The sequence below is a fragment of the Triturus cristatus genome, chromosome 1_2 (assembly GCF_964204655.1).
Source record: "Triturus cristatus chromosome 1_2, aTriCri1.1, whole genome shotgun sequence".
NCBI lineage: Eukaryota > Metazoa > Chordata > Amphibia > Caudata > Salamandridae > Triturus > Triturus cristatus.
The window spans coordinates 839,404,450-839,425,628 of NC_140580.1; the positions used below are offsets into that span (position 1 = coordinate 839,404,450).

At 48.1% G+C, this 21,179-nt stretch overlaps 1 protein-coding gene across 19 annotated transcripts in view; it reads right to left on the reverse strand.

Moving 5' to 3' along the window:
* Window positions 1-21,179, reverse strand: part of EIF4G3 (eukaryotic translation initiation factor 4 gamma 3) — a 1,568,346-nt gene that overhangs the window by 27,940 nt on the left and 1,519,227 nt on the right. For all 19 annotated transcript variants that reach the window (XM_085608969.1, XM_085608978.1, XM_085608977.1 and 16 more), the window contains one exon: window positions 2,987-3,068. In XM_085608969.1, coding sequence (XP_085465095.1) covers window positions 2,987-3,068 — 82 coding nt within the window. The remainder of the gene's footprint in view (window positions 1-2,986; window positions 3,069-21,179) is intronic.

A 21,179-nucleotide genomic window follows, 5' to 3' on the forward strand; every position in this document is an offset into this window, starting at 1 on the left:
GCGGCTCAGCGACCGGTCCTTCGACCTCCTCCGGGACCGGGAACGGCGCGGAGCCGAGTGTCGGAGCTCGAGAAGCTCACGGGACTGCTCCCGCCTAGCCTTCGAGGTCAAGGCCTGGCAGTCGAGGCACAACTCCGCATCGTGGTCGGCCCCCAGGCAGTAAAGGCACCGACGGTGGTGGTCCGTCACCGACATCAGTCGATGACAGGAGTCACAGGCTTTAAACCCGGGCATCCTACCGGCACCAGTTCGAATCGAGTAGACAAAAGGGTCCAAAATGTTTTAGTCAAAAAGTGACTAAAGGGGTAAGCTCTTCCCGGATCGGCGCTGTCTGGCGCGAAAAAAAGAACTGACGTCAGCGCGCGAGGGCGGCGTCTAAGTACTCCGATGACGTCATTCCGGCGCACGACGCCGAACGCAGAGCCGCAGACGACGCCTAGCGACGCGCAAGGGGTATTGCTGGCGAAAAATCTTTCCAGATCCAGCCTGACGCCTGGGGATATTCTAAGGTGAGGAATCTAACTAACGTGTTTCTTTCAGATAAATGCTTTACACTGGCCTCTGATACTGCCTTACTGCTTGACCAAGCTACCAGAGAGTAAGGTTATACCTAACTTTAGCCTCTGCCAAACCTCTGGGGACTGTGGACTCTGTACACCCTGTACCTATTTGGGAACAGCATATACAGAGCCACTTTCTCACACTGTCTCCATTCTGCTTCCAAATTCCTTCTGGTGTTTTTTTTTACATCTGATGTGTTCTGAGGTTTGCTGGCTAGGACCATTTCTTTTATGCTCTTAAGAACGTGTGTAGCCTTCCAGTTATGAGTCATATTTACAAGGAAATTATGGCTATTGATGTGGGCCGCCTTCTGCTTATCAATACATACGTGTGTGTGCCACTGACAAGCTTGTGTCAAAGTCCTGGGTTGCAGAATGTCCACAGATCAGAATAGGGGCTGGCGGCAGCGGCACAGTGGATATCTGGGAGGTGCATGGAATTTGGCAAAACTCCCAAATATGAAATCAAATGTTTACTATCTCTTTTGGTTACAAAGATATGAGAGGTTTAGGATACAATGTAGCCTGCCAAATGCACTCAAGATTGTAATAAGCGCCTGCACTTCAGATACGGTGACGCGCCTTCCGGGATCATCAGCAGGGAGGTTTTCTGTACAATAAACAGGGCTGAGAAGGAGAGCATTTCACGTCATAGCTATGCGCAGATACAGGCGTGAATTCGGCTCTCGCATCCCGATGACGGCCCCTCCGGAGCTTCTAGGTTCATATCCTCTTATATTGGGGAGGGGGGGATCTCGCTGTTGAGAAGGGGGCGGGCGCGTGAGGAGCACCGAGGGATGTGTGTGTTTATCGATCAACGACATACCGGCCTGGCTTCTTTAAATGCCACACTGGACACACTGCACCCCTCCATGTTCAAGCGCAAAAGGAAAATAAAACATAAATTACGAGATTTACAGGCAACCCTGCCGTCTTCATGAGGAGTTCATGGCCTGCGCTCCCATCTCAGACCTCACCTCATAAAGAGGTTTAAATCAGCTGACAGCCTGTGACTCACCTGTTCTAATGGAAACGAGAGATGGCATTTTGTGAGAGACACAAAAATTATTGATTTTTTTTAACCGCAAAGGCCCTGCGTTCAAATCCTCTCCAGTCTCCGGCCTCTGTGCATGTGGGGGTCCTGTTTCGGGTCACATGTATAAACATCACATCTGCCTCGGTACATGCTGAACTGACGCCGGCGTGTTTACCTGCTTCCCGGGCGCGAGGGCCGCGTCACAGCTCTATTGGTAGCGGCCCTTAGAGGATTTAACCTGGCACACTGTGGAGCTATAGAGGTCAGGAGGCTCGGGAGAAGAACCGGGTGTTGAAAACGTTCAAAACACGAGTGACTGAGGGGGAACACCAGGCAGGACCCGTATCATTAAAGCATGCCCCAAAGAGTGCGCGTGCATGTGACGGTTGGATTTTAAAATCAATGCAAACTTCAAACCAAACGATAACGCGACCAAGTAAAGTTCCTCGTACCTGGTGTGCAGCTATCCCTGGTGGAAATTCGAACTGAGCAATGATAATGGTAGTCATTCAGCCCCCCGCAGCATATGCTTTACCAGTCTGAATGTAGGTGCAAGCTGCAGCTGGGGTGCATGCAAGCACTGGCCAGAGGCTGGCAAAATGAAATCGCCTGGCAAGACAGACAACCGCGGCCCCGAAAGTTAAAGTGAGGCAGTAGTGAGCAGAGGGCACAGAGATGAGGTTTCAAACGGGGGCGAGACTCGCACAGCGTTTCCCTTGTGGGAGCGAGCAGGGGCGCCATCTGTTTCGTGATAATTGCAAACAGATGGCACCGCTGCTCGCTCCCGCAAGGGAAACGCCAAACATGCACGAGTTGCAATACAAACCAATGCAAAACATGCACGCGTTTAACCAAAAGTCCTGAGCGATTGCAAAAGGTCCCTTCCTAAGCAGCGCTTGCGTACTGCGAAGGCAAGACCTAAAAATAGAGGAGATACAAAGGCTTACAACTTAAAAAAAAAAAAAAAATTGCTGCATTTTTGTATTTAAAATACGAACAAAAGTAAAAACAGATTTGTTTCCGGTCTTGAGCAAGAAGAGAAGGAAATATTACGTAAAAATACTGAAGTTGCAATTGGTAATCGAGAAAAATTAAGTGTGAAAAGGAGTATATGCTTGTTACATCATATGATAAAACAAATGTCAGAAAGCAAAAAGGGAGAAAAACAAGGTGAATATTGTTTCATTTGTTAACTTCAATTTACGGATGTGATCATTTTGGTCTTTACATTTTAGATTAAAACATAAATATCAGAAAGCATTTTGATAAGGTAACAAGTTGCTTTTTAAGTTAAGGTTCAAAAGACAAGTGATGGTCGTATGGTTCCAACACCCTCCCTCTTGTGCATGTACACGCTTCATTAAAAAAAGAGAAATCGCAAGTTACTCACCGATAATAGCAGCACTGCATACCGCGGTCATTAAAGCTCTAAGGAATGTAGGTGAACTCATCTGGAATTCATCTAGATTAGCCTGAATCAAGAGTACACAAAGACACATTAGTAGCCCTTGATAAAAGTTTTAACAGTGATACAAGTATTCACAGTATTGATATGAACAAGAGTTTCTTCTACGCATTAAACCAACAGGGAGGATGTTAAATGAGGGTTGTTCTATGTGCAAAATGTCCTTGAGCTCAGCAGTAGATCAAGGAAGTTTTGCTCTGAGAGCATTCCGGAACAGCTTGGATATAGGGTAGGTGCTCAAACTTAAAAAATATTGCTTTAGAGACTAAGCTGAGTGTCGAGCAGCCTTCCTACGCAGCTCAGCCTATGGGTATGAGTCTAACCCTTCGGAATACTTTACAAAACCTTTAGTCTTGGTATGATGGGAAAATTGTCTAGGGCTAGTCCTACACCCACGGAAAGGAGGGTTCCTTGGGAGCATTTCTACAGAAATCCCTATGGTGTAGGACACTAAACCCATGGGGCAGTTTTGTAGATGTCAGTCTAGGGTACAACGAGTGGATCACTGGCAACAGAGCTTTACTGCCCACAGAAACATCAAATACTGTTAATGTCAGGAAAAGGAACAAAGGACAAAATGTCACTTTTACTAGGGTGGCAAACTCCTTGAAGTGTCCCTTGCAGACACTAAAAATGACAGTCACGGTGAGGAGGCTAAACCTCAGCGCAGTACAAACAAATTCAGTATGGGTATGATTACTATGATGTCTGGTGAGATCCTACAGCGCTTAAAGGGAAGAACTTCAAGGAGCCATTCTACAGAGCTCAATTTGGTGTAGGGAACAATGTTGTGAAAATTCCTACAGAGGAGCATCACAGGGAGAACATTAAATGGAGAACGAATGTCTGTGAGAATTCAAGCAGATTGCCACCAGTCGTACAACATGTGCTGAAACATCACCACAAGGAATCAAAACTACACACTTCAAAAGAACCTCTACTACAAATAAGGACAATGCCATGTCTGGTGGCTTGCCAAACAATATCAGTAAACCATAATTATGTCCCTCTACCTTGCTGTTTAGGGAAAAATCCGAAACCCTTTACATTACGGAAACAGAATGATAAAGGACTTAGGACTGGATATAAGGGTCCACAACCAACACAACAAAAAATATATTTAGCAAATCTTTTAATATAATATTTAGCATTTTCACCTAATACAATGTCATGAAACCATTATCAGTCCTTGAAACCACTGCAAGTCGTCTCTGTAGAATTACTACTACATTACTATTTATTGTTTCAAATCTTTTTTTTTTTTGTAAAAACTTGAATATGTCAAATATGCAATAAATTGTTAGATAAGCAAGAGGCAAACATAGTATCTCGCTATCTGCTAGTTTTGTCAAACATTATTGAGAAGAGGATGTATACAATCTGGAAACAAATTAACGAGAACAGCCCCCCAATCCAGTCCCAATAAAAAGGGAAAAAATGGAGATGAGTAGGAGGGAACAGAAGTGAAAGGTTGGGATACTGCTAGGATTGGAGATTTGGCATCTTTCTGTATTGAAAGATATGGATTCTCGGGATGAAAGCATAGACATGTATGTGCAGCATTACCCAATAGGACCAGGGTAACGGTTGTCAGGAAAGGGGAGCCGAAAGAGTAGTGTGCCATCTTAATTATTAGAGTGGAGGGGGAGGTGATGGTTAATCCACCATAGAGGACATCTATGTCCCAGTTTGCCAAGATCAATCAAATAGGTGCATTGCCCTAGGTCTGTGCAGGCATAGGTATTCTTGCAGAGAGAGATAGTCCAGCAAAGAATGCCATATGCCAACAAATGTATTTTCTGAACAGGAGATTTTGTGCATTATTTGTTCCATAGCCACGGTTTACCAGAACCTATAGAACTAAAGTGTGCTAGATGGGGGATCTTTCTTCTTCCAAAAGAGTGCAATGAGTTGTTTGCTACACCCGTCATGTGGCTAACAAGTCAGAGCCAGTCATACCCACCATGTCCGAAGAAAGCGTTCCCAAGATGAAAATTCCTGGGTCAGCGGGGAGAGGGTAACCCAAAATCCCTTTAATATACCCTATAGTTTCTTTCCAGAACATTTGGATTAGTGCACAGGACCACCATATATGAACAAAGGTGTCACAATGCCTGCACAGCGACCATGTGGATGGATATGTCCAGTAACCGACTTGCCAGGTAAAGGTACCATTGGTACATGACTTTATATGCGGACTCTCTTTGTGGAATGCTTCTAAGAATTTTAGGGAATATCCGGTCATATTTGTTTCCAGTTAGTTGTCAGGAATTCTCACATATCTCTTTCTCAAGGAGTTTGGTAGGGGTGAATGATGGGTGGTTTAGAATCGTGGATAACACAGTAATTTCTAGAGATGAGATCCTTTGTGCTAGGAAATGTGTAGACTAACTTTTCAAAGTAAATGAGTGGTCTTGTATTGGCAAGTGTATTCAACAGGTGTAAGACCCACTATCTGAGCTGGGAAGCATGACTTTTTAGAGCTTTGGAAATCTTGTTTACAATGGTGAAAGGATTTGATGATCTCCCATCGAAAAAGGTCTCTCAGGCTCCTACAGTCTCCCTTCAATCATTCAGGAAATTATGTGGGGTACACACAATGTGGGAATTCAGGTTTCCTAGGTATAGGAGTATTAGGGGAAGGAAAGGTGGTGAGGCCTTTAATAACAGCTACATGATCCAATATCTCGAGGACGGTCTTAGTTGGAGTGGCTAAATATGCGCTTTATGGTCTAGCATGTTGAGAGAGCCAAGTTAGTTCCCACAAGGGATGGCATGCTACTGCATGGCCCATAAGGAACCAGCTATTCTCGTTCTCTCACCACCCTTTCAGAGATGTACTGCAGCTGTGCCGGACAGTAATATTCTATAAGATTTGGACATGCCAGTCCGCCCTTATCTTTGGAAAGCATGAGCAATTTATTAGATATGCAGGTTTTTTTGCCACCCTATATAGCAGAACAATATTGTGCGAGGAGATGAGGGTTTGAAGAGCATGAAATAGCTAAGATAATTCTTCGGAGCATATTTATTTTTATTACATTAATACGCACCAGCCACCATAAGTATAGTAGAGGCAATCTTCTGAGGTCTCCAAGAATATTTTTCTGGTATCCTGCATAGTTAGCCTTAGTCCATCCCTCAAGATGGCTTGTGATATTGAGTCACAGGCATTGAGTGGAAGTGGCAGCCCACTGGAAAGGTACTAATGTTTGAAAGTGTGGGAGATTGCCCGAGGGCAGTGTTAGATTAAGGATATGGGATTTTTCTTTATCAATCTGAGCCCTGTTATTAGTAGAATTTATTGGGCACCGGTATCAAAGATGGTAAGGTCCTAGAGGGATCAGTCAATGTAAGAAGGACGTCTGCAGCAAATACGTTTACATTGTGTACGACCCCTGAATGATATACCCAATACACCCTGTGTTTGCCAAATCTTCTTGGCTAGAGGCTACACGGCAAGGGGAAAGAGCGTATCCCCCTTGGCAAGAGTGGAAGGGGTCAATTTGGCCCTAGCGAAATGGTCTCTCATCCCTTCTGAAGGTTTGTTTTCTGCCAAAGCAAAGTAGGCTGTAATACAGAGGATGATCCATCTGGTTAGAGTCCTTTTCTGCACCGTTCTGCCTTTTTTGGCACCACAGTATCCCACAAAAAGTTGGCAATCCAGTTGTGTCTCTATGGTGTGGTCCAAGTGAAAGCTTACTGCCTGTCTAGGATCCTACCTGTGCAAACACTCCTCTTCCTTAGTAGCTGAGCTAACAGCCACTAAAAGCACTGTTAGATTCAGCATCCTTAAGGGACAACTACGCAGGGGCACGGAGTCCCCATGAGAAACATTAAGACTAAATTAAAGTCCCATTGGGACACAGCAAAGGGGGTTGGAGGATACAAATTTGTCAACGCCTTTGAAAAACACATCAAAATTGGAGACCTGTACAAGGAAGGTTGGTCTGGAAGACAGTTAAATACCCCTTGACAGTGTCTCCAGCACATCTCAGCTGGACAAGGGAAGAAGCAAACTTCAAGACTAGGGACCACTTAGCCTATAAATGATCCACATTATTATCCACGCATCAAGCAATGAAGTTATACTCTACCTTCTAGAGCAAGCAGATTTGGTAGAGTTGTGAAGCGCTGACAATATGACATCCACCATCTCCTGTGTCCAGCTGAAAGTCCCACCTAAACTAAGATGTGTCCCCCCCAAGGCACCCCACAAAAAACTCTGGGGGGCATAGATCTTCTGGCATTAAGCATTTTTTGATGAGGCAAACAAGTCCACCAGAGGACTGCCCCTCTGGGAGAAAATGTTCTGGACTATCTATGGTACGAGATCCCTTGGTGGTGTGCCCAAGACCAGTCTCAATGCTCCCAGGCAAAGGAGGTGAGACCCTACTCTCCCTGATTTATTCACATATAACATCACTGTTGTGTTATTGTAAGAAACTGGCTCTATATATACTGCACCAAAGAGGTACAGTGTGTGTATAGAGCCCAAGAGTCCCCAAAGGTAGGCAGATGTTAAAGTTAGATAGAACCTTACTCTCTAAAGTGGTAGCTTGGTCGAGCAGTAAGGCAGTATCAGAGGACAGTGTTAAGCATTTGATGTACACACTCAAGTCAGCAAATGAATTCACACACTCAAGAACTGAACTCTAAGCCAATTGTTTTTGTATAAAATAATACTATTGTTTATCTCTAGAACCAAACAAGCCTGGTACAGGTAAGTATAAAAATACTTTGCAGTAATAAATTACTTGTGTGAACACAGTTCAAAATTACTGTAGAAATTATACTGATTTTGGTTTACAGTTAAGGAAGCAGTTTGCAACACTTAGCAAGTATAGTACATTCAAATGAATGGGCTTTTTCAATAAATTGCAGGTAAGTTACTTTTCGGATTACTTTTTCTAACAGTGCCGGATCCTAGATTCAGCACTGGGACATTTCCTGAAAACAGTTGAGAAAATGCGTTTTAGTTAGATGTACGATTTTTAAAGAATAATCTTGTATTTCAAAAGTTGACACAATGTTTTCACAGAGAACCACCAATGTTATCCTATGGAAGGAAATTCAATTCACAGGTAAGTTACTCTTATGTTACTTTTCCTACTCAGTGCTGGATACCTAGATTCAGCACTGGGACATTTCCTGAAAACAGTTGAGAAAATGCGTATTGGTTATTTGTGCGATTTTTAAAGAATATTTTTAGTTTTCAAAAGTCGACACTTAGAAACTTTTTGGCAGAAAAAGTGTCAATATTATCCTATGAGGAAAAGCAGGTTATCGGTTTCGAGGTAAGTACTCGGTCTTTGAAGTTAGGGTTCTGGGGTTAGACTCAGGGGTCTCCCAGGGTCAGTGATGCACTGTTGTACCCTCACCGGCACTAGAGCGTCCGGGTGCAGAGTGTTGAGGCCCAATGTTATCCTATGGAGGATAGGGGGGCTCCGGTTGGTGGCTGCTGGCAAGCGGGCCACGGGGTTGTGGGAGCAAAGCTCCTAGGGTTTAGCTCAGGGAAAGTTGGGGAACAAAGTAGCACCAAAGGTGCACCCCCAGCAGCACTAGGGCGGCCGGGAGCAGGGTGCTGTTTTGAGGTCGGGTGCCCTGTTGATTTCAATGGAGATTCTCCGGGACAAGAAACCCTGCATGCTCGGGGACAAGGATCTTCCAGGAGCGACCACCACTTCGAGGGGTAAGTTGGGATGTTGAGGGTTGGTTAGGCACCGTTGGTTTGGGCACACAAGGCCGTGGGGCGTCGGGTGGAGGGGTGCCTTTTGACGTCGGATTTTCTCACCCACTCTGGTCGCGGTAGGGCGGGGGTTCCTCTGGATTGAGGCTGCAGGTGTCATCAGGAGGCTTGAGGCAGGTCAGGGGTTGCCGGATCTTGGGTCAGGATCGGCGGGGGGACCTCCTTGAGGTGTTGGTTCATTCGAGCTCGGGCCAGGGTCGGTGGGTGCAGAGTGTGCTGGATTCGCGGTCTCTGGCTGGCACCAGAAGCTGCAGTTTAAACACGTCCGGTGTTCTCGGAAGATAGAGTCCTGGAAGTGAAGGCAGGCAGGTCCTCCGGGGTTTGTAGGGTTGCTGGCTGCAGGACATGCCGGGATTTCACAAGAGCAGGTTCGAGGGGAGACAGGCCTGTAGGGCTGGGGCCAAGTCAGTGGGCGTCTTCCTCTTGTTAGCTTTGCACGGCTCTTCGGTCCTTCTTCTTATCTTCTTTTGCTTGTGGTTTCTAATCTGAGGAAGGAAGGTTCAGGGTGCTCCCTAAATACTAAATTTAGGGGCGTTACAGGTAGGTAAAGGGCAGGGACCAATGGATCCCTTGCCTGGGGTGGGTACACCCCCTATTAAGCCACTCTCCAGTGGGAGGGGGGCAGGAGCCCGTCCCTGGTTGGCTGAGTCCCCCCCATCCTCAAGTTGGCGAGGACTCTAGGTTGAGCTTCACCTCGCCTCCCCCACCTGAGGGGTGGAGTTGGCAGAGGTGGGCACACCTCTTTTCCTCACTTGTTTTTCCCGCCCAAAGTGGGGGGTAGAACCAGTGGGGATCAGTTGCTGAAAGCAGCAAATGGTCTGGAGAGGTTCACAAAGGCGGCAGGCCTTTGAAGTCTCTCCTTCGTGAGGAGGCTTGGCACCTTGTCCCAGGATGTACATTGTTTCAGGCCCCCGAGAGCGGCGAGCTCTCGACCCAGGGGTCCAGAAACATGTCTGGTGGTGGCAGCCTAAGCAGCCACTCAATCAGGTCACTAGTAGTTGGTCGAATTTCAGGGGGCATCTCTAAGATGCCCTCTGTTGTGCATTTTACATTAAATCCCACACTGGCATCATTGTGGGTTTAATGTGCTGAGAAGTTTGATACCAAACTTCTCAGTCTTCAGTGTAGCCATTATGGTGCTGTGGAGTTCGTAATGACAACCTTCCAGCACCATATACTCTTAATGGCAGCACTGCACTTACAGGGCCCAGGAATGGACCTGGGTTCTGTAGGGGTACAGGGCTCATGCACCGGTACCTTCACCACTGGCATAGGACACCCAGCTAGTGTGGTGATTTATGCGAGGGCAGTGGTTTGTGGGCATGGCACACAGGGATGTGTGCCATGTTGACTCTTCACTTCATTCTGCACCAAGGCACTCAGGCTGCCAAGGCATTGTGCGAGTGTCAGGGCACAGGGCCTCTGAGGGTGGCACAACAAGTGCTGCAGCCCTTAGAGGCCTTCTCTGGACACAGTGCCCTGGGTACCTGTGGCACCATTTACCAGGGGCTGACATGTGGCCAGAGATGCCAATTGGGTTTGTTTTTGGGGAAAGAACACAGGCCCTGGGAACCTGATTGGCAGGGACCGAAGGCACAGCAAGAAAAAGTGCACCAGTAGTCTGGCAAAAAGTGGGTGTTTATTGCAACTGAAACCCACTTTCCTACAGTTATCCATCAAGATCTGGACAGACCGACATTGGATGGAGAAGAGGAAGGCCTTGAGCGCTAGCTGAATCGCCAGCAGTTTCAACAGGTTGATGTCAAGAACCTGTTCGGGAGGCCAGAGGCCCCTGATCTTCAAATGAGCACCCCACCATAGGGTAGAAGCATCCGTCATTACTGCAGCAACGGACGGGAGGGGATATTGCGGGCCATTAGCAGAGGTTCACCTTGTTTTTAGATCACGCCACTTCTGCAACAGCCCTGTCGGAGATTATGATGGAGTTTGACAGATATTCCCCACAATGTGGCCACTGCCTGAGAAGGCGCCACTGCAAGGTCCTCATATGCTGTCATGCATGCGTCACTAGGAGAATGCAGGAAGGCAGCAGACCTATCTCAGCATCCTCAAAACTGGAAGGATGGAACCATCTCCTTGATGTTGGCAGTCCTCTGTGGAGGCAGAACGTAGAGCTGTACCCAGTAATGATCATATAAACTATATTCGCCGGGGAGACCACAATGAAATTTGGACTGATTGGAAAGCCCTGGTTGCACATTAGAGATACTGTTGATAGCAGGTGGCATGACACCATCACTAGCGATCCGACTTTGAATAGCCAGATGTGCAGGTAAGAAAAATTGGGTTGCCCAACCTTTTGAGATGGGCCACAACCACTGCCATCATCTTCATGAACACTCCAGGTGAAAATGGTAAGCCCAAGGGAGGTGCTCCAAATTTGTAGTGCATAGAATCCACTGCAAATCGCAAGCACTTCCAGTGCACCCACAGCAAAGATATGTGGAAGTAAGCATCCTGCAGGTCAAGTGACACCATCCGGTCTCCGAGATCCAATGCCAGTAGCACTTGACCTAGGGTCAGCATCCTGACCTTTTCCTTCCAGAGGAACAAGTTCAGGTATTTGAGGTATAGGATTATGTCCAACAAATGGAAAAGTCCATGAGGTTTGCATGAATGTTGGATGAAAAGTTGGATGTGTGTAACCAGGCATGTCAACGAATGGAGACAGAGGTGCCTTTAACCTGGTGCCACAGAGTCTGCCGTATCCAGCCAGGACTCAATAATATGCCGGGAGCCATTCTGTTCATCCTAGATTACTTCCTAGAAAAGTGCCTTCATATCCTTCGGCACAAGGCACAATCATTTAGGAAAAATTCTATGAGCTGTTGTTGTAGCGAATGATGAGGCAAGTTGCACTGAAGGATTTAAGAGCTGCACTCCCTGCTGAGAAGGTCTTTTCCACCCAGGCCTTCAGGTGTTTTAACTCCCTGTCAGAGAGGACTGATGGGAAGAAACCAGCAGACTGTCCAGAGGAATAAAATGCTTGGATTACTAACCTTTCTGGTGAAGGATGGGCACAAAGAAATGTCGTATCGCCTAGTGAGGAGCAGCATTTAGCCTAGTTTGTTCACTGCAGGGGCTGCTATATTTGTCCCATGCTGTCAGGGCTGGTTATAGGGGGTGTAATATAAGTGTAGTAAAGGTTCAGTCATAGGAGCATCTCCGTGAAGACGTTGATCTTTGCCTCTACAGGTGGGAGTCGAAGATTCTTATTATCAGTCATATGGAATGACATTAACTTTGGAATATGGATCCCAGTAGGAAAATACATCTCCGGCAAAGTGCCTAATCCACATGTGGAAGACAGCCCTAGTAAGCTCATGGCCGTGGGTTGTTGACATCATCCCCTCTATAACCGCTAAGGTCTAGGAGTCGATGGGCATTCAAAACGGATCATAAATCCTGCTCCTATAGCCCCCCTCTTCAAGGATTCTCTGTGCTTCAATTTCTGACCTATTCTGTGGAGTCGCTTTGGGGACCAGCTCCAAAGGAGGCAGTGGTGGTGGCACTGGCCATGGCATGGGCAGCTGTGTTGCAAAGTCCCTCAAAACCAGAGGTGCTGGTATCGGTCCTTGTCGTGTGGATCTGAGCAGTGTTGGGGCAGAGCCATGCACAAAGGGACTCATGGAGCCAAGGGGTCTTAAGGCGCGCCGGGTGGTGCAGACACGCTGGAAAAGATAGCATCCATTGCTTAGTGGAATGCTGCAGAGTTGGTGCTCAGGCCGTAAATGGCAGAAGATCAATCTATCAGGGATGGGGCGGGATGGCGTGCAGCTCCAAATCAGCAAAGGAGCCGGGACTTGAGGCTCTTCCTGAATATATGCAGAGTGGGGGAACGTCTGATGTTGAGCGGGAGCTCGTTCCAGGACTTTGCTGTGATGTACGAGTTGGCTCTTCTGCCTGCTCGGACTCTGCGGCTGCGTGGGGGTTCGACAAGGTCGGCGGAGCAGAGGTTTCTCTTGGGGACGTGGTAGGAGACTTTTGTTGAGATATTGGGAACCAGTGTTGTGGAGGGATTTGAAGGCGTGAGTGAGCAGCTTGAAGGTTACTCTCTTCTCGACGAGGAGCCAGTGGAAGTTACGTAGGTGCTGGGTGATGTGTTCATGCCGAGGACGAGTCTGGCAGCAGTGTTCTGGATGGTCTGGAGTTTTCAGAGCAGGGATTTATTGATCCCAGCGTAGAGGGCAGTTCCGTAGTCCAGTCTGCTTGTTATGAGTGTGTGGGTCATGGTCTTTCTGGATTCGTGAAGGTCTTGCGGAGGGTGTTGAAACACGTGGAGGAGACGGTGTTGATCTGTCGGGTCATGGTGAGGGAGGAGTCGAGTATGATGCTGAGGTTCCGGGCATGGTCATTGGGAGTGTGGGGGGGGTGGGATAGGGTTGCCGAGGGCAGTGGGCGACCAGGTTTTGTCCCAAGATGAGGGGGTGAGGCCGATGACGAGGACTTCTGTCTTCTCCGAGTTGAGCATCAGACAGCTGTTGCTCATCAGGATGCAACGTCTTTCGTTACTTCCTGGAACCTGTGTCTGGTGGCGTCGGATTGTTTTGTGAGGGAGAGGATGAGCTGGGTGTCGTCGGCATAGGATACAATGCTGAGTCTATGCTGTCTGATGATGGCGGCGAGGGGGACCATGTAGATGTTGAAGAGCGTGGGGCTGAGCGATGATCCTTGGGGTACTCCGCAGTTGATCTCTGTGGGTTCGGAGAGGAAAGGCGGGAGTCCGATTCTTTTGGTTCAGCCAAGAGTTGGTGCCTGTATAAGATTTTCTGGGAAGCTACAAAAGTGGAGCTGGTGAAGACTGGGGTAGCTCTTAAACAGGATCAAGCAGAGACACAGGTTACTCGGAGTTCTTTGGGCCATCTCCATGACAAACAACTCTAGATCAGGAGATAAAGCTCCTGTGGGAGTCAGATGGTGTCCGAGTGGCTTACCTTTTTGTTTCTTGTGCTTCTTTTGTTTCCTGCACTTCGCATCCGAAGAATATGAAGAAGTAGACCTGGAGCGAGGTCTAGACTGATGACAACTATGCCTAAAGTCTTTGGTGCGAGCCATAAAATCTTGGCTTCATGCTCTTTAAGGGCTTCCTGGTGGATGCTCTGACAGGATTCACATTAGTGCGAGTTGTGATCCAACCCAAGGCACTAGAGACAAATGGAGTAGGGGTCAGTAATTGACATCTGTCCCTCGCAGTTCCTGCAAGGCTTAAAACCCAAGCGATTGGGTGGCAAAATGGTGCTGCACAAAATTATTTTTCTCTTGCCAGGAAAACTCAAATGAAAAGTGAATAGATGCTTCACTGGTGGCACGGAACTCGTGAAGCCCTTAAGCACAAGTTACTTACTTGTGTAACGATATATCTGTAAGAGATATTCGTTAGTGATAGATTCGTTAACTTAGAATATCCCCAGGCGTCAGACTGGATCCGGAAAGTTTTCATCAGCAGTACCCCTGCGTGTCGGTAGGCGTCGTCGTACGGCTCCGCATACGTCGCTGGCGTCGTAGCCGCCGAGATGACGTCATCGGAGCTACTTACCCACGCGCGTGGACGTCAGTTCTGTACACAACTTTTCCACGCCGGGAGCGCAGAGCCATGCCAGAGACCGACTACTGGTGCAATAGAACTAGGGCCCTGAAAGGGATGACCTGAACCCTAGAGAACAGTTTGCAGAACGGGGAGGATGGGCGGCGGTAAGGAATCTATCACTAACTAATGTCTCTTACAGATATATCGTTACACAAGTAAGTAATTTGTGCATCGGAAAGAGACACGTTAGTGATAGATTCCTTACCTTAGAATACATACCCAAGCAATACCAACCCCGGTGGTGGGTCTGCGAAGTGAGATTACACCAGAAAGTCACAGAGAAATGAACGGCCAAAGAAGCCGTCTATCCAGACCTGTCAAGGAAGGAATATGCTACTTACCAGTATGCATCTGTTCTTGGCATGTAGAGCTGCAGAGTCACACACTGAGGATAAGATCGCCATCTGGTGTAGGGCTCGGATGATTGCAGGTTGTTGTTGTCTTCGGAAGAAGCTTTGGTCACGAGGTTGGTGACTCCTCCCCTGGACAACAGTGCGCATGGGCATCCACTCCATCGTCAGATTGTTTTTTTGCCATGATGGGAAAAGATGGAGTGTATAGGAATGAAAGAAAGGATGTCCATGTGAAATGTCTAAGTAAGACGGATGCTGGAACAGATACAGGTCCCGGGGAGGCGGGCGGGCGTGTGTGACTCTGCAGCTCTACATGCCAAGAACAGATGCATACTGGTAAGTAGCATATTCCGTTCGAGGCATATGAGCTGCAGATCACACACTGAGGATAGATTATACAGCAGTGCTTCCCCTTAGCGGTGGTCGCCTGTATCTGTTGCAGCAGCTTGAAATAAAGTTTTTAGGACAGCCTGGCCCACTGAGGCCTGTTGTTTGGCCTGCACGTCAACACAGTAGTGTTTAGTGAAGGTATGCGTGGTAGACCATGTGGCTGCCTTGCAAATGTCTTCTAAGGGAATGTTACCTAAGAAGGCCATAGAAGCCCCTATTTTACGCGTGGAGTGCGCCCTAGGGGGAACGGTAAGTGTACGTTTAGCCTTTAGGTAGCATATTTGGATGCATTTAACTATCCACCGGGCTATACCGGATTTGGAGATCGGATTGCCTTTATGTGGTGGTGCGAAAGCAACAAAGAGTTGTTTCGTCTTTCGAAAAGGTTTTGTCCTGTCGATGTAATAAAGCAAGGCTCTTTTGACATCTAAGGTATGTAGGGCCCTTTCAGCTACGGAGTCTGGGTTTGGGAAAAAGACTGGTAGCTCTACTGATTGGTTAAGGTGGAAAGGGGAAATCACTTTTGGAAGAAATTTAGGGTTTGTCCTAAGAACCACTTTGTTACGGTGTAGTTGTAAGAAAGGTTCCTCTAGTGTAAGGGCTTGTATTTCACTTACTCTGCGTAGGGAAGTGATTGCGATAAGGAAAGCTACCTTCCATGTTAGGAATTGTAATTCACATTTGTGCATAGGTTCAAATGGGGGACCCATGAGTCTTGTGAGAACCACATTGAGATTCCACACTGGGGCAGGTGGTAATCTTGGGGGAAGAATTCTTTTGAGACCTTCCATAAACGCTTTGATGGCTGGTACCTTAAAAAGGGACAGGTGTTGCCTGTTTTGCATTTAGGCTGCCTAGGCTGCTAGGTGTAAACGTATAGAGGAATAGGCTAGATTGCATCTTTGCAAGTGTAGTAGATAGCAAATGATGTTTTGGATGGAAGCATCCAATGGATGTATGTCATTATTAGCGCAGTAGATGGCAAATCGTTTCCATTTAGCGGCATAACACGCTCTAGTAGTAGGGCGTCTGGCTTCCTTTATGATATTCATACAGTCTGGAGGGAGATTGAGGTAACCGAACTCTAAGACCTCAGGAGCCAGATCGCTAGGTTCAGTGTTTGAGGATCTGGGTGTCTGATTTCTCCATGGTTCTGGGTTAATAGATCCGGGGAGAGGCGTAGCCTTTGATGTGGAACTAAAGATAGTTCCAGAAGTGTGGTGAACCACGGTTGACGTGCCCAAGTAGGAGCCACTAGTATTAGTGTTAGTGACTGTTTCAGTTTGCGTACCACAAATGGAACTAGTGGGAGAGGCGGAAAAGCGTACGCAAATCTGCCTGACCAGTTCATCCATAGGGCATTGCCCTTCGACTGTGGGTGTGGAAACCTGGCGGCGAAGGTTGGGCATTTTGTGTTTTCGGGAGTGGCGAACAGGTCTATGTCTGGTTGTCCCCACTTTTGGAAGAAGGGGAGTAGAACCTTGGGGTGTAGTTCCCATTCGTGGATCTGCTGTGTGTGGCGACTTAGGAGGTCGGCCACTTGATTGTGGATCCCTGGGAGATGTTCTGCTAACAGGTAGATGTTTTGGGGAATTGCCCATCTCCAGATTTGCTGTGCCAGTTGGGACAGTTGGAGAGAATGTGTCCCTCCCTGTTTCTGTATATAATACATTGTCGTCATGTTGTCTGTGCGTATGAGGACAGTTTTGTTCTTTAGGTGAACTTGAAAGGATTTTAGTGCTAGGAACACTGCTAAGAGTTCCAGGTGGTTGATGTGGAGCAGTTTCTGTTGACTGGTCCATCTGCCCTGAGTGGTATGGTGAAGGAGGTGGGCTCCCCACCCTGTGAGAGATGCGTCGGTAGTTAGCACAACTTGTGGAAGAGGCTCTAAGAACGGTCGTCCTTTGGACAGGTTGATGGTGTTCCACCATTTCAGTGAGCGAAGTGAGCGACTGTCCACCAACACCAGATCGGTAAGTTGTCCGTGAGCTTGGTTCCACTGTTGTGCTAGACATTCCTGTAAGGGACGCATCTGAAGTCGTGCGTGTGGGACTATGGAGATGCAGGACGCCATCATGCCTAGGAGCTGCATGAACACTCTTGCTGGAAGAGATGGATGAGTTTGAAATTGAGAGATGAGATTTTGTATACTGGCTATCCTGGCAGTGCTGGGATAAGCAATGGCTTTGGATGTATCTATGGTTGCTCCTAGATACGGATGTAAGTGGGAAGGTTGTAGATGGGATTTGGGGTAGTTGATAGTGAACCCCAAATTGTGGAGAGTTTGAATGGTGCGATGAGTGTGGAGAACGCATTTTTGGTGAGTATTGGCTTTTATGAGCCAATCGTCCAGATAGGGGAAGACATGGATCTGTTGTCTTCCGAGGTGCGCTGCCACGACTGCTAAGCACTTGGTGAACACTCTGGGTGCTGTTGTTACTCCGAATGGGAGAACTGTGAATTGATAGTGTTGCCCATCTACCACAAATCGTAGATATTTTCTGTGAGCGGGATGCATAGGGATGTGAAAGTATGCGTCCTTGAGGTCCAATGTGGCAAGGAAGTCTCCCTGTTGTAACAGTGGGAGGACTTGTTGGAGGGTGGTCATATGAAAATGATCTGAATGTATATACTGGTTTAGCAGTCTGAGATCCAGTATGGGCCGTAATGTTTTGTCCTTTTTGGGAATGAGGAAGTATAGGGAATATACCCCTGTTCCCTGATGTTGAAGAGGGACTGGTTCTATCGCATGTTTTTGTAACAGGGATTGAACTTCTTGTTTGAGGAGAGAGAGATGATGTGAGGACATTGGACGTTGTTTGGGTGGTATGTTTGGGGGGGATTTTATGAGTTCTAGGCAGTAGCCAGACTGGATAATTTGTCTTACCCATCTGTCTGTGGTGATGGAAGTCCAGACAGGTAGGAATTGTTGGAGTCGCCCCCCGACCGGAGTGGAATGGTCTGGGGGGAGTGGTGGCAAGTCACTGTTTGGTGGCTGGGGAGGTGCGGGTGTTGTTGCCCCGCCCTCGACCTTTGTTATTGTTTCCCCTATAACCTCCCCGGAAATAACCTCTGTTAGGGGATGTTTGTCCAGAATTTGTAAAGGTGGACGTGGTCTCAGTTGCTGTGTTTTTGGAGCCTCCTCTATAAAAGGAGCGACGAAAGGAACCCCGGTTTTGAGGAGACTGCAGTGCTCCCATGGACTTGGCAGTTTCATTATCTTTTTTCATTTTTTCTAATGCAGTGTCCACTGCAGGGCCAAATAACTGCTCTTGGTTGAAAGGTTGAGCTAGAATTGCGGTTTGAACCTCTGGTTTAAAACCGGAAATACGGAGCCAGGCATGTCGTCTGAGTAAGACGCTAGTATTGACCGCCCGAGAAGCAGTGTCTGCCGCATCTAAGGCGCATTTAATAGAGGCATTAGATATTAACTTGCCTTCTTGAATGAGGTCAGCGGCCTGGGATTTAAAGGGATCAGGCAGGTGTTGCATAAGGTCCTCAAGTTGGTCATGATGCGCCCTGTCATACCGGGCTAACAGGGCCTGGGTATTGGCAATACGCCAGTGGTTCGCCGCCTGTGCGGCGACTCGTTTGCCTGAGGCCTCTAAAAGCTTAGACTCCTTGTCTGGGGGGGGGGCGTTTCTCCAGTTGTCTGTGAGTTAACGCGCTTCCTGGCATTTGATACGACCAAGGAGTCTAAAGGGAGCTGGGCTTTAATGTATGCAGGGTCCTGCGGGGCTGGTCGGTACTTTTTTTCGATGCGGGGGTTGAGAACCCTCGCTCGAACAGGGTCTTTAAAGACCTCAGTGGCATGCTTTATAACCCCTTTAATCATGGGAAGAATGTGAACAGTTTTTTGTGACTGCTCAAAAGTATCGAGGAGAAAATCCTCTTCAAGGGGGTCCGTGTGCATAGTGACACCATGGAATGTTGCTGCCTTATTTATTAGTTGGCCAAACCCCAAATGGTCATCAGGAGGGGAGGGCTTGGAGGGGTAGGTAGTGGGGTCAGGCATGTCAGGCATTGGATAAGACCAGTCATCTACTGGTGCTGTGTCTGGAAATGTAAACGGGTCGGTTGGATCAACAGGATCATTAAATAAATCAGGGTCCGCCCCTCCCCCTAAGTCATCATTATCATCCTGTGGAGGAGGTGAATGATCGGGAGATGGTAAAGGTAAAGGTAAAGGAGAAGGAGAAGGAGGAGGGGGGGACGGGTTAGGAGGTAATACAGGAGAGGAAGGACGAAGTGGTGAAGTGGCACAGTCCTTTTTCCGTATGGGAGCTGGAGGAGGTGTAATGTCCAGCTTCCGCTTTTTATATGGGACGGCAGTCACATGTCCAGTGTCGGGATTGATGTAGATCCGCTTTTGAGTAGGATCTGGCCGAAAAAGTTCATCTGGTTCCGAAGGTGGGGGCGGCGACGGCCGCTTCGGGTCTTTATGAGCTTTTTTCGGTGTGGACGTAGTTTTCGGTGCCGATGATGTTTTCGGTGCCGAAGGATGTTTCGGGTCCGATGGATTTTTCGGAGCCGATGGGGTTTTCGGTGCCGATAGCTTCGGTGCCGAGGGACTTTTAGGCATCGATGTCGAGGAACGTTTCGGCGCCGGTGGAGACTTCGGTGCCGAGGAACGTTTCGGTGCCGAAGGAGATTTCGGTCTTGAAGCCTGTTTCGGTGCCGATAGTGGTTTTTTCGGTGCCGAGGGTGTTAAAGGCACAATCAGATGAGGTTTGCTCGAGCCCCAGCCACCTACAGGCTTAGATGTCTTCGGAGCCGGGCCCGAGGGCGGGGCTTCTGAAGAGGATTTTCGGTCGCGACTGGGCCCAGCTGGCGGAGTCTTGACCAATGCTTTTTTGGATGGGGCAGGGGCAGGGGGGGTGGTACTCACACGCTGCCCTGGAGTGATGAGGTCATCGGAATCGTCGGCCTCGGACACGATCTCGAGATCTTCGGTGTCATCTTCGGGAACATCTTGAGCAAAGATGTCCTCCGGTTCTGGAGCTGGTTTGGCCATAATATGGCGTCGAGCTCTTCGGTCCCGGAGGGTCTTCTTCGAACGGAAAGCGGCACAAGCTGGACAGGTGGACTCGTTGTGTTCCGGCGACAGGCAGAGGTTACAAACCTCGTGGTGGTCACTGTGGGGGAACTTCGCTCCACACTGGGGGCATTTTTTGAAGGGTGTCCTGTCCATCAGCCGCTTCCGGAACCGGTCCGAGTTGATTTCGACGTCGATGGAATGAAGATTAAACAGTTAAATCGATTGCTAGAAGTTTTCTGCTGGAGCGGAAAAAAGTTCATCCGAACCCAATGGCGGAAAAAAACAATCTGACGATGGAGTGGATGCCCATGCGCACTGTTGTCCAGGGGAGGAGTCACCAACCTCGTGACCAAAGCTTCTTCCGAAGACAACAACAACCTGCAATCATCCGAGCCCAACACCAGATGGCGATCTTATCCTCAGTGTGTGATCTGCAGCTCATATGCCTCGAACATAGTGCTTAGTGAAAGTATGCAACGAGGCCCAAGTGGCCGCCTGACAGATGTCTTGCAGGGAGACACCGCTGTAGTAGCTGCTGTAGCCCTGGTAGAATGGGTGCGTAGCCCAACCGGAGGTTCCTTTTTAGCCAGAGAGTAACAGGCTTTAATGCACAAGACAACCCATCGGGAGATAATCCGCTTGTGCACAGGCCGACCTTTCTTGACACCCACGTAGCCAACAAAGAGCTGGTCATCCACCCGGAACTGTTGTGTGCGGTTGAGATAGAACGAAAACGCACATTTTAGGTCCAGACGGTGGAGCCTCTCCTCTTCTCTTGAAGGGTGCGGAGGCGGAAAGAAAGTGGGCAGAGTGACAGTTTGCCCGAGATGAAAGGCAGAGACTACTTTTGGTAGAAAGGCGGGACGTGGCTGAAGCACAACCTTGTCCAGATGAATCACCAGGAAAGGAGGTTTACAGGAAAGAGCCTGGAGCTCACTCACCCGCCGAACGGAGGTGATGGCCACCAGGGAAACAGTTTT